Genomic DNA, 17,735 nt, shown 5'->3' on the forward strand with positions numbered 1-17,735 from the left:
GTCTCCAGTACTGAGCACAATACTCCAAATGAGGTCTCACTAGTGCTCTGTAGAGCGGCATGAGCACCTCCCTCTTTCTACTGGTAATTCCTCTCCCTATACACCCAAGCATTCTGCTAGCATTTCCTGCTGCTCTGTGACATTGTCTGCCTACCTTTAAGTCTTCTGAAATAATGACCCCTAAATCCCTTTCCTCAGATACTGAGGTTAGGACTGTATCACTGATTTTATATTCTGCTCTTGGGTTTTTATGCCCCAGGTGCATTATCTTGCACTTATCAACATTAAATTTTAGTTGCCAGATTTTTGACCATTTCTCTAGTTTTTCCTAAATCTATATATTTTCCTCAAAAAGCATTTCATATAAAAAAAAAAAAAAATCATTGATTTTTATCCACCCTGGTCTGTGCGCACGTTTTTCTGGCATCATTTCTATATTGTGAGCTTTTCATGCAGCCCTGGCCCCATAGAAGTGAAAGGGGCTCGCATGAAAATGGACGCCATCTGGATGCCATGCTTTTTTCACTGATGGTTGCTAGGAGATATTGAGTGTATATCTCAATTATTGTCGAAGGACTAAAGCGGGGGCTCGATCTACTTGTCCCTCATGACAATCTACTTGTCCTGGTACAAAAAATAATTTTAAATCCAAACCATATTTCAATGCACCGCCACGCTTCCTTATGCAGGGAGGTGGCTGGCTTGCGTTCCTGTCTTTGTGGTGTGAAATGACTCTAAGTTTAGTCCTCGTTCACACCAGATGATTCTGTCCAGAATGCACTACATCGCGACCGGCTCACTATGTTGTGGGGCAGGAGGGGGTGTGACGATCCATTGAAGTGAATGGCACCGTAGCCACAGCCGCAGTCGATCTGATGCACAATTATGCCTGAGGTCTGGTCAAAATGCTTCTTGGACTGGACTGCAGGCATAATGTGCCTTGCGATCCTGTGCAGCCGATCGCATTGCAGCCGTTGGGCATGGTTATGGTGCCAATCACTTCAACAGACCACTACGCCCCCCCTGCCCCACAATATAGTTAGCCGGCCGCAATGCGGTGCAGTGCATTCTGGACAGAATCAGGCCGTAACGCACTGCCTGGTGTGAACGAGGCCTTAATGGGATCACAGCAATTAGTTTAGTGCACACTCTTGCTCTTAGCACATTTCTACCCGTACCTCTAGGTGGTTTAGGCAAATTAGCTGGTGATGTGGCATGGAAAGGTCCCCCCTCACCTTCCTAGTTTGACAACACCTGCAGAAATGAGGTCCTCTGAGGGATGCTGGCAGAGTAGAGCGTTCTATCAATGCCCCTGGCTCTGTAACGGCTCTGTCGCTGCTCCTCCCCCAGAACCTTTCATTGCTCCACCCCTCCAGCTCTGTCATTTCTTCTTTCCCACGCTGTCACTACACCACGCCCCCACCCGCTGTGTCACTGCTCTATACCCACTGCTCGGTCACCGCCGCTCCACGCCCCCAGCTCGTCGCCGATCCACTATGTTCACTTCTCCGGTAAACAAAGCCATCTCAGCCTTGCTACTTGCCTGCAGCAGGGCTAAGCTACTGAACAAACTACCTGCCCGGCGCCCGGAACTGCATGTCCTGGGCGATACGATTTCCACACCCCTGCATAAACTGATTGCATCCGCATGGAAAAAACGTCAACATTGAACATAGTTACAGGCAAAACGGATTCAAGTTGCATGCAAAACCATCCGTTTTTTCCCTGAACAGATCCTGACACAATCTGTATGGCTTCTATGAAATGGGCCTTGAAAGCCTCATGAACATAACCACATCTGTTTTGTGGTTTGCAAACCCTGGATCCGTAAAATATGGATATAGGGGGTCATTTATCAAACTGGTGTAAAGTAGAACTGGCTTAGTTGTGTTATTTTCTTTCTTTCAAGATATTTATGATGGTACAAAAGGCCCCTTCGATCTGTTTCTCAACTATGCAGAGTCCTCCTTAGTAACAAGAAGGGCCAACTGAGAATTACCTTTTGAAAATAAAAAAGATGTAGTAAGACTCTTGAGAGCAGCAATTCCATGTACTCCCCATGTGCATTACACACACACACACACACACACACACACACACACACACACACACACACACACACACCTCAAGATACAATATTAATTGGTTCCAGGAGGACCATTGTATGTGGAAACCAGTGTAAGTAGAGTAATCTGTTCCAAAGCCCCAAAATGTCATCTAAGATAAGAAAAAAAATGAAGATTTAAGAAAAATAAGCAGATAACTATGACAGATAAAACAAGTCCTCACATACAGTGGATATAAAAAGTCTACACACCCCTGTTAAAATGTAAGGTTTTTGTGATGTAAAAAAAATGAGACAAAGATAAACAATTTCCGAACTTTTTCCACCTTTAGGCTCCATTCAGACGTCCGTAAGTGCTTTGCGGACCGCACATTGCCGACACTAATAGAATAGGACATGTTATATTTTTTTCTGGAACGGAAGTGCGGGTTCGCATTTCTGTATCTGGCCCCATAGAAATGAATGGGTCCGCAATTCTGCGGAACGAAATTGCGGATGTGTGAATGGGGCCTTAATGTGACCTATAAACTGTACAACTCAATTGAAAAACAAACTGAAATCTTTTAGGTAGAGGGAAGAAAAAATATAAAAATAAAATAATATGGTTGCATAAGTGTGCACACCCTTAAACTAATACTTTGTTGAAGCACCTTTTGATTTTATTACAGCACTCAGTCTTTTTGGGTATGAGTCTATCAGCATGGCACATTTTGACTTGGCAAGATTTGCCACTCTTCTTTGCAAAAACACTCCAAATCTGTCAGATTGCGAGGACATCTCCTGTGCACAGCCCTCTTCAGATCACCCCACAGATTTTCAATCGGATTCAGGTCTGGGCTCATGCTGGGCCATTCCAAAACTTTAATCTTCTTCTGGTGAAGCCGTTCCTTTGTTGATTTGGATGTATGCTTTGGTTCGTTGCCATGCTGAAATATGAAATTCCTCTTCATGTTCAGCTTTCTAGCAGAAGCCTGAAGGTTTTGTGCCAATATTGACTGGTATTTGGAGCTGTTCATAAATCCCTCTAGCTTAACTAAGGCCCCAAATCCAGCTGAAGAAAAACAGGCCCAAAGCATGATGCTGCCACCACAAAGCTTCACTGTGGGTATAGTGTTCTTTTGGTGATGTGCAGTGTTGTTTTTGCGCCAAACATATCTTTTGGAATTATGGCCAAAAAGTTCAATCTTGGTTTCATGAGACCATAACACCTTTTCCCACATGCTTTTGGGAGACTTCAGATGTGTTTTTGCAAAATGTAGCCTGGCTTGGATGTTTTTCTTTGTAAGAAAAGGCTTTCGTCTTGCCACTCTACCCCATAGCCCAGACATATGAAGAATACGGGAGATTGTTGTCACTAGGGGTGCACCGAAATTTCGGCGGCCGAAAATGTACCTAATCCATTTCGGCCGATTATTGTTACATATCGGCCGAAAATATGGGGTGTGGGATTTGTCACCCACCATCTGCGGGCGGGCGGTTTACTGCATCTTTATTTTACCTTACAATCGTGACGCTCCAGTAAGAACTCTGCAGGCAGAGCGGAGGGCGGCATAACGTCACTTACTCACGTGACGCGCCTGCTCCGCCTCCTTCATTCATAAAGTGGGCGGAGCAGGTGCGTCACGTGAGTAAGTGACGTTACGCCGCCCTCCGCTCTGCCTGCAGAGTTCTTACTGGAGCGTGACGATTGTAAGGTAAAATAAAGATGCAGTGAGTGATGCTGTGAGCAGCAGGGCCGGGGCTGTTATGGTTAGGGGGATCGGTCTATGGCACTGCTATGGGGAGGGGGGATCTGTGCACTGTTATGGGGAAAGGGATCTGTGCACTGTTATGGGGAAAGGGATCTGTGCACTGTTATGGGGAAAGGGATCTGTGCACTGTTATGGGGAAAGGGATCTGTGCACTGTTATGGGGAAAGGGATCTGTGCACTGTTATGGGGAAAGGGATCTGTGCACTGTTATGGGGAAAGGGATCTGTGCACTGTTATGGGGAAAGGGATCTGTGCACTGTTATGGGGAAAGGGATCTGTGCACTGTTATGGGGAAAGGGATCTGTGCACTGTTATGGGGAAAGGGATCTGTGCACTGTTATGGGGAAAGGGATCTGTGCACTGTTATGGGGAAAGGGATCTGTGCACTGTTATGGGGAAAGGGATCTGTGCACTGTTATGGGGAAAGGGATCTGTGCACTGTTATGGGGAAAGGGATCTGTGCACTGTTATGGGGAAAGGGATCTGTGCACTGTTATGGGGAAAGGGATCTGTGCACTGTTATGGGGAAAGGGATCTGTGCACTGTTATGGGGAAAGGGATCTGTGCACTGTTATGGGGAAAGGGATCTGTGCACTGTTATGGGGAAAGGGATCTGTGCACTGTTATGGGGAAAGGGATCTGTGCACTGTTATGGGGAAAGGGATCTGTGCACTGTTATGGGGAAAGGGATCTGTGCACTGTTATGGGGAAAGGGATCTGTGCACTGTTATGGGGAAAGGGATCTGTGCACTGTTATGGGGAAAGGGATCTGTGCACTGTTATGGGGAAAGGGATCTGTGCACTGTTATGGGGAAAGGGATCTGTGCACTGTTATGGGGAAAGGGATCTGTGCACTGTTATGGGGAAAGGGATCTGTGCACTGTTATGGGGAAAGGGATCTGTGCACTGTTATGGGGAAAGGGATCTGTGCACTGTTATGGGGAAAGGGATCTGTGCACTGTTATGGGGAAAGGGATCTGTGCACTGTTATGGGGAAAGGGATCTGTGCACTGTTATGGGGAAAGGGATCTGTGCACTGTTATGGGGAAAGGGATCTGTGCACTGTTATGGGGAAAGGGATCTGTGCACTGTTATGGGGAAAGGGATCTGTGCACTGTTATGGGGAAAGGGATCTGTGCACTGTTATGGGGAAAGGGATCTGTGCACTGTTATGGGGAAAGGGATCTGTGCACTGTTATGGGGAAAGGGATCTGTGCACTGTTATGGGGAAAGGGATCTGTGCACTGTTATGGGGAAAGGGATCTGTGCACTGTTATGGGGAAAGGGATCTGTGCACTGTTATGGGGAAAGGGATCTGTGCACTGTTATGGGGAAAGGGATCTGTGCACTGTTATGGGGAAAGGGATCTGTGCACTGTTATGGGGAAAGGGATCTGTGCACTGTTATGGGGAAAGGGATCTGTGCACTGTTATGGGGAAAGGGATCTGTGCACTGTTATGGGGAAAGGGATCTGTGCACTGTTATGGGGAAAGGGATCTGTGCACTGTTATGGGGAAAGGGATCTGTGCACTGTTATGGGGAAAGGGATCTGTGCACTGTTATGGGGAAAGGGATCTGTGCACTGTTATGGGGAAAGGGATCTGTGCACTGTTATGGGGAAAGGGATCTGTGCACTGTTATGGGGAAAGGGATCTGTGCACTGTTATGGGGAAAGGGATCTGTGCACTGTTATGGGGAAAGGGATCTGTGCACTGTTATGGGGAAAGGGATCTGTGCACTGTTATGGGGAAAGGGATCTGTGCACTGTTATGGGGAAAGGGATCTGTGCACTGTTATGGGGAAAGGGATCTGTGCACTGTTATGGGGAAAGGGATCTGTGCACTGTTATGGGGAAAGGGATCTGTGCACTGTTATGGGGAAAGGGATCTGTGCACTGTTATGGGGAAAGGGATCTGTGCACTGTTATGGGGAAAGGGATCTGTGCACCGTTATGGGGAAAGGGATCTGTGCACTGTTATGGGGAAAGGGATCTGTGCACTGTTATGGGGAAAGGGATCTGTGCACTGTTATGGGGAAAGGGATCTGTGCACTGTTATGGGGAAAGGGATCTGTGCACTGTTATGGGGAAAGGGATCTGTGCACTGTTATGCCCATAACAGTGCACATATCCCCCCCCTCCATAACAGCGCCACCCACAGATCCCCCTCTCCATAACAGCGCCACCCACAGATCCCCCTCTCCATAACAGCGCCACCCACAGATCCCCCTCTCCATAACAGCGCCACCCACAGATCCCCCTCTCCATAACAGCGCCACCCACAGATCCCCCTCTCCATAACAGCGCCACCCACAGATCCCCCTCTCCATAACAGCGCCACCCACAGATCCCCCTCTCCATAACAGCGCCACCCACAGATCCCCCTCTCCATAACAGCGCCACCCACAGATCCCCCTCTCCATAACAGCGCCACCCACAGATCCCCCTCTCCATAACAGCGCCACCCACAGATCCCCCTCTCCATAACAGCGCCACCCACAGATCCCCCTCTCCATAACAGCGCCACCCACAGATCCCCCTCTCCATAACAGAGCCACCCACAGATCCCCCTCTCCATAACAGCGCCAATCATTAAAAAAAAAGTATTTTAAAAGTATTTGGGCAAAAAGGCAGTTTCGGTTTCGGTTTTTGGTCAAGGGCATCCTGAATTTTCGGTTTCGGTTTCAGACCAGAATTTTCATTTCGGTGCACCCCTAGTTGTCACATGTACCACACAGCCAGTACTTTCCAGATATTCCTGCAGCTTCTTTAATGTTGCTGTAGGCCTCTTTGCAGCCTCCCAGACCAGTTTTCTTCTCGTCTTTTCATCAATTTTGGAGGGACGTCCGTTCTTGGTAATGTCACTGTTGTGCCATATTTTCTCCACTTGCTGATGACCGTCTTCACTGTGTTCCATGGTATATCTAATGTCTTGGAAATTCTTTTGTACCCTTCTCCTGACTGATACCTTTTAACAATGAGATCCCTCTGATGCTTTGTAAGCTCTCTGTGGACCATGGCTTTTGCTGTGGGATGCAACTAAGAACATTTCAGGAAAGACCAACTAGAGCAGCTGAACTTTATTTGGGGTTAATCAGAGGCACTTTAAATGATGGCAGGTGTATGCTGACTCCTATTTAACATGATTCTGAATGTGATTGCTTAATTCTGAACACAGCTACATCTCCAGTTATAAGAGAGTGTGCACACTTATGCAGCCACATTATTTTTATATTTTTTTCTTCCCTCTACCTAAAAGATTTCAGTTTGTTTTTCAATTGAGTGGTACAGCTTATAGGTCACATTAAAGGTGGAAAAAGTTCTGAAATGATTTATCTTTGTCTCATTTTTTTCAGCACAGAAACCTGACATTTTAATAGGGGTGTGTAGACTTTTTATATCCACTGTATAGCAGTCAGGAATAGCTGGTAACTAGCAACTAATCCAGCGATTTTACCAGAGTAGAGGCCTTGATTGGTTGGATCTGAGTCTGAGGCATTGTATGTTTAGTCTGGTTTCAACTTACGATGGGTCAGAAAAGACCACTGTATGCTGAACATATTGTATCCTGAGGGATCACTGTGTGTGTATAGATAATAATCTTGTGTTGCATACATACGTAGTGATATATGTACCGTAAGTGATTACAATATTACCGCAATAGTATTAATGCATTGGGGAAAACTGTACAATTGAGAGGAGACTCTAGTACCACCTGTGCCGCCTCTAGCCTGGATACAGTTGGGCATGGAGGCATAGAGGTTCGGTATGGTATCCTGAGGCACGTTTGCCCACAGATGTTACAGCTGGGCCTGTAGATACAGCACATTTGTATGTTGCACAAGATGGCGCCTCAGCTTGTTCCATAAATGCCCGACTGGCAATAAATCTGGTGACTGGGCAGGCCAAGGAATTGTTGTGTAGGTGCAGAGATTTTGAATAGATGGTTCCGCATAAACGGATACGGAAGACATACTGAGTACATTCCGTATGTGTTCAGTTTTTTTTTGCGGACCCATTGACCTGAATGGAGCCACGGAACGTGATTTGCGGGCAATAATAGGACATGTTCTATCTTTTAACGGAACGGAAATATGGAAATGGAATGCCTACGGAGTACGTTCGGTTTTTTTTGCGGAACTATTGAAATGAATGGTTCCGTATACGGAACGCAAAAAACGTTTGTGTGAATGAGCCCTAAGGGAAAGATCTGAACCTGTTTTGTGCTTAGAGCCGCACCTGGTTTGGGCTCAAAATCAGTGACTGATAAGGCATTATCCTGACCTGAATGATCCTGCACTGCTTCCTGTGAGTCACTGATGGCACCAAGCAATCGCAGAAAATATGAGTTGGCTAGCAACGATCTGCCCACCATGCGAAGTACCGATAAGGGCCAATTTACACGACCTTATGGTCGCTGTGCCTGTGTTGCTGATCGCATTATGCGGGCACTGGCTGTGTGAACTCCGCTTCACGGATGCAGATCCATTGACCTGAATGGGTCCGCAATTCACAAGATTTGCCAAAAGATAGGCAGAGGCACGGTTTGGAAGCCCACGGAAACACACGGAAGCCCTTCCGTGGGCTTTCGGGTCCATGCCTCCTCACCCCAAAAGATAGGACATGTCCTATCTTTTGCTGTATCTTGCGGATTGCAGACCCATTCAAGTCAATGGGTCCGCATCCAATATGCAGAGTTCACACGGCCGGTGCCCATGTTTTGTGGTCCGCAACACAGGCACAGCGACCATATGGTCGTGTGAATGGGCCCTAGGGGAGGGTTCACATCACCGTTATTTTTTCATTTTTCTGATCCATCTAAAATAAAGAGGGGGAAAAAAAAGGATCCTGTAGAAAATTGGATCCTGTGCATCGGTTAGGCCCCTTTCACACGGGCGAGTTTTCCGCGCGGGTGCAATGCGTGAGTTGAACGCATTAAATCCGGACCCATTCATTTTTATGGGGCTGTGCACATGAGCAGTGATTTTCACGCATCACTTGTGCGTTGCGTGAAAATCGCAGCATGCTCCTCTTTGTGCGTTTTCCACGCAACGCAGGCACCATAGAAATGAATAGGGCTGCGTGAAAATCGCAAGCAAGTGCGGATGCGGTGCGATTTTCTCGCACAGTTGCTAGGAGACGATCGGGATGGGGACCCGATCATTATTATTTTCCCTTTATAACATGGTTATAAGGGAAAATAATAGCATTCTGAATACAGAATGCATAGTACAATAGGGCTGGAGGGGTTAAAAAAATAAAATAAAAATTTACTCACCTTAATCCACTTGTTCGCGCAGCTGGCTTCTCTTTTGTCTTGTTCTGTGAGGATAGGACCTTTGATGACGTCACTACTTTCATCACATGGTCCGTCACATGATCCATCACCATGGTGATGATCATGTGACGGACCATGTGATGAACGTAGTGACGCCATCAAACGTCCTTTACCTCACAAAAGAAGACAGAAGAGAAGCCGGGCTGTGCAAACAAGTGGATTAAGGTGAGTTAATTTTTATTTTATTTTTTTTAACCCCTCCAGCCCTATTGTACTATGCATTCTGTATTCAGAATGCTATTATTTTCCCTTCTAGCCATGATATAAGGGGAAATAATACAATCTACACTACAACTAACCCAAACCTGAACTTCTGTGAAGAAGTTCAGGTCTGGGTACCACAGTCAGTTTTTTATCACGCGCGATAAAAACTGAAGAACGGAACGCAATCTCAGGCAAAACTGACTGCAATTGCGTACCTACTCGCGCGGGTTTGCCGCAAAGCACCGGGACTCGTCTGGACCTAATCCGGACACGCTCGTCTGCAAGGGGCCTTATGCACATTTGGCATCTGTTTGAGCCATTTCCGCCTAAGATCTGTTGTGTGCAGTACTTTTTTTTCCATCTAAAAAACTGATTTCAGACGGAAATGGCTCAAACAAATGTCAAATGTGCATAACAGGTGTACAGGATCCTTTCTTATCTTTATTTTTGTTTTTTTTCTGACTGATCAGAAGAACTGAAAAATAATGATGATGTGAACTCTCCCTTCCAAGTCTAAAAATCGTCAGCCTTCCACCACCCTCAGTATAGAAGGGGAGCAGCCTCCTGGACGGGCTTCACAACGCTGTGCCTGTTCTAAAGTGCAAATCATTGTTTGTTTTTTTAAATACTTTTACCCTGCGTTGTGTCACACACTGGAACCCCCTTCATTTACTCATACTCTTAAAGGGAGTCTGTCACCTACATAACGTTTTAAACTGATGATATAGCTCTGTAGGAGGCAGATCCATAACACTGATGGTACCCATGTTTAGTTTTTCAGAGCCTCCAAAGTACCTAAAATGAAGTTTTAAAAATATGAAAATTACCTATTGCAAGTGCCCAGGGGCAGAGAGTGTGCTGCAAGTGCCCAGTGCTCCCCGCCTTACTTGCTCCTGACTCCTCTCCTCTGTATCGTCCGGCCAGCCCTGTATCCTTGCTGGGTCATTTTCGTCTCCATTCATAATCCAGAGCCTGTGGGTACCATCAGTGTTATGGATCTGCCTCCTACAGAGCTATATCATCAGTTTAAAACATGTTATGTAGGTGACATAACAAGCAATTGAAGGTGTTGGCTTAACACAACTTGTTTAGTTAAAGGGGTTATCCAAAGATTTAATTCCCCCCTTTGCCTGGGCCCCTCATACAGACAATACTTACCTGGTCCTCAGATCACTCCATGGCCGTTGCTGCATCTCCCCTTCGCCTGTTGTTGTGATCTGCACGAAGGGGAGATGCAGCAATGGCTGTGGAGGGATCCAGGTAAGTATTTTCTGTATGAGGGGCCCGGGCATTGTAGGAGGTGGGGGGTTTACAGCTTTGTATAACCCCTTTAACGCCTGCATAACCCTACTACATCTGTATTCCTGCACCTTCTGAAGCACGTACCTCCTGGTGCATGTGCCAGTTGTGGCAAATCAGATTATATAATAATTATTTTTTCCCCCCACTTTTTCTGTTATGGTGTTTCCCATGCAAAATATTTTAATATTTCAGACATTTTTGGAAATGCTGGTACCAATTATGTTTATTCTTATATGTAAAATTGGATTTGGGGAGTAATTAGAATTTTTTATATATTTCCTTTTACTGTAATTTTTAGTCTTTTAAGGGACTTGAGCACATAATCCTCTGATCGCGTGTACCATAGACTGCACTAGAATAGTATTGTAGTTGATGGTATTTTTTACAGGCATCCGTTTAAACACCACATTACCATAGCGGGCCTGGGAACCTTCACAAGCCTACAGGTTGTCATAGCAACTGATTGGAACCCTGCAATTTTGCCACAGGGGGCGCACCATCCCTGTTTCTTTCAAATGCCGTGATTGCTATTGACTGCAACGTCCAAGGGATTCATTGATTGGATTTGGCGTTCTCTCCGATCATGATCGTTGAGGCCGGGTTTCATCTGTATTACAGAGCTGGCACTGGCTGTGTATGTTTAGGGTAGCCTACGTTGTCTTTGGCATTATTGTAGTAACCCCATCCTGACTGCACTACTTAAATTAATGGGCTAATAGAATGGTCCATGTGCCTGCAGCCTGTTCATTTTCATAGTTGGATTGATTGCATTGAAGGGCTCCTGCACACCGTGTCAACGGCAGACTTTAGCTCTGGGTGCGACAGACCGACAGGGAACTTAGAAACCCCCTGAACACAGCGGTCATATTGCATGCGGTGTTCCCAGAAGCAGTGCTAGGGAAACCTATGACATCAGTAATGACATCACAGAGATTCCCTGTGCAGAGACGGCTTAGAGGCATGTGGAGGAGACATGAACTGTGACTTCACTGCATGTCTGTGAATTACTATTAGGCTACATGCACACGACCGTATGTGTTTTGCGGTCCGCAAAAAAAACGTATGCCATCCGTTTTTTTGTGCAGATTCATTGTAACAATGCCTAAAACGGACAAGAATAGGACATGTTCTATTTTTGGGCGGGGCTACGGAACGGACATACGAATGTGGCAGCAGACGGTGTGCTGTCCGCAATTTTTGTGGACCCATTGAAATGAATGGGTCCGCATCCTATCCGCAAAAAAAAACAGAATGGACACGGAAACAAACAACGTTTGTGTGCATGTAGCCTTAGGTCACTGTTTCGGTTACCTCTATATGGGGACAGCAGGGAGCACATACTATGAAAATGTATTCTTTGCTAACCTTGGCCTCCATAGGAAAAATAAATTATTGTATTATTTAATAAATTAAAAATATGAAAAACCGCTTCCCTTCCAAAACCATGTGCACACCTCTCTGAACCCATATGCACTATTTTAGAAAATCTCCATGACCTGAAGGGGTTTTGCATGGGTGTCAGGTGCTCATGTATTAATACATTCTTGTTGGGAAAATACATGTTACGCCACACTAAAAATAATCCCTTTCTAGTTTTGCTCCTTTCTTGAACGTTCTTTGGGTGATTATTATCCATTTTCGGAGACTAAGGGCTTATGCACACAAACGTTTTTTTTACGTGTCCGTTCTGTTATTGCTGCCTGTATTCGGTACTGTTCACTTCAACGGGGCCACAAAAAATGAAATGACTCTGTGTGCGTTCCGTCTTTTGCCTGTCACGTGAATGGAACAGATTTTGTGCATTCCAAAAAATTACATTTTGCTCTGCTCATTAAAGGGCTATTCTGGTGCAATAATTGTAAATTAAAATGAGCTCTGAGAGAGCTCAACTTGACATACCTTACCGATTCCCCCAACCACTGCAGCTCTGAACCCCACTCCTCCATTTTCTGTTCTTGTGCTTGACACACCAGTGGCTCATCTGATAACTTGCCACATGGTGACCCTCCTCAGCCTGTGATTGGCTGAGCAGGCACTCCAAGGCGTGAGGACCGCAGCCGGGGGGATCAGGAAGGTCAGTAATCACTTATCACTATTAGTTATTTTTGCCCCCTCTGACCCTACTTTTGTTTAAAATTATTGTACTGGAATACCCCTTTAAGGCTGGAGCACCTTACCATCATCCATATGTGTCATAATGGTGCATTGAGAGGAATATTCTTTTATTTTTTTTATTGAATTTGTTTATCATAAAATTTTACAGTTTAAAAAAGTTTACAAACACAAAAATTGTTTATATTCATTTTTTTTCTTTCAAAGTTTTTTTTTATATATCAGACCTGGTGGCCATTGTTGGGCGATTGGATTCCGGGAGGGCAGATGTGACTATGGAGCCCCCCCCCCCTCACCTTCTGTTTAACCACATAGATATTGCAGTTGCTATTGACCTTATCTGAGAGGTTAAACTGCCAGGATCTGCGTTATCGTGTTAGGGTTTAAGGGGTTAAATGAATTGAAATAAATGGTTTGTATTTTAACAGAACTCACCTTGCTCTTTATATTTTAGTTTCTTCTAGATCGTTCAGTTGTGTATGTCTGCTGTGAAGATATGAGCACCTTTAACCTCGACCGCTTCCGTTTTGACAAGAATAAAACAGTGGACCAAGTCTCAAATGAAAATGCAGGCTCAAGCCGACCCAGTACTCCAAAGTCTGAGTTAGATGGCAAAGCAGGTGAAATGTTTGACTACTTCTTGATTTTAGCTCGTTTCCATGTTGAAGAATTTTAACACAGACCGTATAAGATCATTGTCTACCACCATTGACACTTAGGAAATGGGCCAGTGTGTTTTGCAAGAAACTTTCTCCAAGGCTCTGGTTACTTTGTCACTATATATTTCCACTGTTCTGTCTTGTGATACGAACTAGGAAAATAACGGGTGCTGCTTCTGTTAGATGATGGAGACAATTGGTGCCCGATGAAACCCATTGACTCTAATGTGATCCTTTTGGCTTTCTGTTAGGGAGGTTGGCATTTTGCGGATACAAAATAGCGTAGCATGGTGCATGTTGTCCGACATTTTTAGCAGATTCTGCTGCGGAGGCTCCAAACACAGATCTGAACATAGCCTTACAATAACGAATGTGATGTATATCTTTTGCAGTTACCAGCATCCCAGAGACCCCAGAATATAAGAGACTAAACAATGTGTCCTTGTTTAAGGAAAATAAAGGTATTAGTTTCCTTGATTCAGATTCCGAAAACGAAGACCAAGAAAACAAGCCAAGCTTCAGTTCCTTGGACAGGAAAGTCCACCCACGACAAGAGTAAGAAACTCAACACTGCTTATTCCTCTAATTTTTTTTTTAATGAATTTTAAATGTTAGAGGGGTTATCCTTATTCCGGGATCATATGCTGTACATTGGGCAAGTTATCCTAGCCTGTGAGTATGAATCTCTCGCGACAGAGCCATACGTTGTGAGTTCTAACCCCAGGCTTGGATCATAAAACCGGCACAACCTGGATAACCTTTTAAACCTCCACCTATCACTGTGTCAATGTGAACAAAACAGCCCTTGCCCTGCGCGATGCAGCGGCAAGGGGGAGCATGAAATCTGCTGTAGTTCATATCCAAATGCACTTTGGCCACATGGCTCATGTGGCAGAAGTGCTGCCGATTTTCTGCATTGGTATTCCCAGTGAATATGGTATAGTAGTGTAAATCATCAACAGGTTTCAGGAAACTTTCCACATAAGTCTCCATGTAGCCCTGGCACGAGGGTTCTTCTACACATACATATAGTCTCCCTTGCGCCAGAAAAATGGCTTTAAAAAGTCGCAAGCTGTGTGATTTTGACATTTCAAATGCAACTCAAATTTTTGCGCAAGCCCAGGACAGCATAGACAGTTGACGATTCTCCAAGTTTATTAGGAGGCATGAAACGCAAAAATTTGGTGCATCTTACACCACTGGACTCTGACGTCTAAAATGCATGTCTTCGTAAATCTGCTTGTATGTGTGAAACCAGCCGAATACCATAAGAAAATGTGCTGGAAACTGCACTATAAGCTACTTCTACATAGAAGAGGACAGCGGTGCTGATGTGCTAATATAAGGAATGCCTCACTCTCATTTAGCAGTCTTTTCCACTGAAATACTGCACTCCCATCCGAAACATGGCTGCCGATGTGACCTGACACGTTGAATAGCAAGGGAAACTTGTGTATGCCCATTGCTGTGCACTAATTTTCTGTGGAGTATGCTGAAGGATGTGTTGGGATATGTGCTCCCCCATCAGTGGCCATGTTTAAGCTCGGAGCACCGTATAGTTGTGGAGAAGACTAATACACATGGAGGTGACGCTGATATGCTAAGAACAATATATTAGTAAGTCGCTTATAGTGTTGTCCCAGTACATTTGTGAAAATAATGATAACATGTCTAAACCCTTTAATAGGGAGAGTATAAAACCTGCCAAGTAGCAGGCAGGAGCTAACCATAGGTATTTATATGAAGTGCACAGCTTGACATATACTTCAAACTTTCAGGATACATGATGGAAAGCCGCAGCATAGGACAGTTACTTACAGTATCTTGATGTACGGTGCGATCTACTAGACTAACATATGGATGCTAGATTATTTCATGTGTTGCTTTCTCTTTAAGGAATGGTTTTTCTGAATCTCCCACGGATGATTCTGAAGACGAGTATCCCCCTTCAAAAATGACTTCTTCAAGAAATGTAGCTCATAAAATGAATGAAACCAAAGATGAAAAAATGCAAAGACTTAAGGAAATCTTCCCTCAGCGGACCAGTGAAGAGTTATTACAAGTAAATTGTATCCAAAATGCATATTAATTGACAATTACAATGTTGCTGTTTCCGTTCAGAACATGTGCCACCCCTGTGCACGGGTATTTGTTGTATTGCAGCTCAGCCCCATTCACTTCAGTTGAGATGAGCTGCAGCAACAGGCTTAGGCTACTTTCACACTCGCGTTTTGTGCGGATCCGTCTTGTATCTGCATAAACGGATCCGCACCAATAATGCAAACGCTTGTATCCTTTAATAACGGATTCGTTTGCATTATTCATAAAAAAAAAAAAAAGTCTAACTCAAAATGGATCCGTCTTGACTTACATTGAAAGTCAATGGTGGACGGATCCGTTTTCAATTGCACCATATTGTCAGTGAAAAACGGATCCGTCCCTATTGACTAACATTGTAAGTCTAGACGGATCCGTTTGGCTCCGCATAGTCAGACGGTCACCAAAATGCTACAAGCTGAGTTTAAGTGACCGTCTAAAAAACGCAACGGAGACCAAACACAGCCAAATTCATGCATTCTGAACGGATCCTTATCCATTCAGAATGCATTGGGGCTATACTGATCCGTTTTGGGCCGCTTGTGAGAGCCCTGAAATGGATCTCACAAGCGGACCCAGAAACGCCAGTGTGAAAGTAGCCTTAACCAGTGAGCGAGTGTAGGTCATTTTCTGAAAAGAGCAGCCTTGCACGATGCCTGTAACGGGTTGTGCAGAGCGGGCTCTACTGTAGGTTTTTCTATTCCAAGTCTCTGCAACATTTTACGGTATGTTTGAAAGTGATAGATTTGTTGCAGAAATACCAGCTACTGTTGCATGCACCTCAGTAGGGTTGTAAAAATCCATGCACACACTGCAGTAAAAAAAAAAAAACCATTCAGCATAGATGTATAGAACAGATTTTAAGTTGCCAAAATATATTACACCATAATGCTATTAACCAGGCCCTACATAGCTACAAATAGATGCTTCTTTGCAGCATAAGTATTACATCATTTGCGTAAAAATGACCGTATCGGAGCACCAAGGCGCTGGCCTAGCCCCTTAGAGCACAACTTCTCCTCTCTCCCGTCACTAGTCCCCCTTATGGCCTGAAATCTCGCCCTTGCACCAGCGAAACTTCATCAGAGCTTGCACAATTGATCTCGGGAGACCTGCTGAGATCTGCACTGCACGAGTACCAATGAAAACATCGGCACTTGCGCATTGCAGATCTCAAATGTTTTTCTCTTGGTTTTGCTTCTGTTTGCATCAGTGCTTGCTTCAAATCAGTCATGTTTTTTACGCACTGATGTCACTGGTTTTCATGCATTTTTCACGCATGTGAAAAAAACCTCCCTGAAGACACGTCATCTCCTATAAACCACTAGTGACAACGGATCTTCTTTCTTTTTGCTTCATTGTGGTTGTTTTCCCTCCCCCCCACTGACCTATTGGCTTGAATGGGCAGAGCCATCTTGGATGAGAAAAAAAGCGCCCGCCCATAAACACATTGATTTTAATGGGTCAGTTTTCACTGCGGATGCATGAGCTGTAACTCTTGATGAGAATATGGTCAAAATCATTGCTTTAGCCACATGAAAAGCTGTAATTTACTCACTGTAGACATTTTATTGGTTATAGAAGACCAGCCATTGAAATGAGTCGCTAGCCCATTCCATTTTTTATTTTTGATGGCTCGCCGCCCATCCCCTACAACCCCACTCCCCATTGCTGTCCGCATCCGTTGCTCCGTTCCGTGGTCCGCAAAAAAAATATAACCTGTCCTATTCTTGTCTGTTTTGCGGACAATAATAGGCAGTTAAATCAATGGCTGTCCGTGCCGTTCTGCAAATTGCGGAACGCACACGGACGCCATCCGTGTTCTGCGGATCCGCAATTTTTCGGACCGCAAAACACACAACGGTTGTGTGAATGAGGCCTAACTTGGCTCATGGTGGTCTTGTGAGAGAGAGTGGTAGAGACCACTTTTCATTTGTAAAAGTCCTCTTTAAGACCCCTTTACCCTGTGCCTTAATTTTCATTAACTACACAATCTTGTAAGTGTTTACATGTGCAAAATGAGTACATGAAAACGTGGTGATTAAAGGGAATCCCATCAGTTTCTCACCGCCCAAACCCTCTTGACAGAGCTACAGTGTTCCAGAGAAATCGTAGTTTACATTCTAGCCAGAAATGGGGAGAGGTGTCTGCGGTGCAGCCTGCTCAACTTGTACTTCAACAGGGAGAGACGGGGCAGGGAGAAAATGAT

General features: G+C 44.8%; 1 protein-coding gene across 2 annotated transcripts in view; it reads left to right on the forward strand.

Annotated features, from left to right (window-relative positions):
• Positions 1–17,735, forward strand: part of SMARCAD1 (SWI/SNF-related, matrix-associated actin-dependent regulator of chromatin, subfamily a, containing DEAD/H box 1) — a 100,839-nt gene that overhangs the window by 9,536 nt on the left and 73,568 nt on the right. Inside the window, exons 2-4 of one of the 2 annotated variants that reach the window (XM_040418162.1) lie at positions 13,225–13,390; positions 13,822–13,984; positions 15,326–15,491. In XM_040418162.1, the coding sequence (XP_040274096.1) occupies positions 13,267–13,390; positions 13,822–13,984; positions 15,326–15,491 (453 nt within the window). In that variant the 5' untranslated portion in view covers positions 13,225–13,266. The remainder of the gene's footprint in view (positions 1–13,224; positions 13,391–13,821; positions 13,985–15,325; positions 15,492–17,735) is intronic. The other variant, XM_040418163.1, reaches the window with a different exon arrangement.

The sequence above is a fragment of the Bufo bufo genome, chromosome 2, assembly GCF_905171765.1.
Source record: "Bufo bufo chromosome 2, aBufBuf1.1, whole genome shotgun sequence".
Taxonomy (NCBI): Eukaryota; Metazoa; Chordata; class Amphibia; order Anura; family Bufonidae; genus Bufo; species Bufo bufo.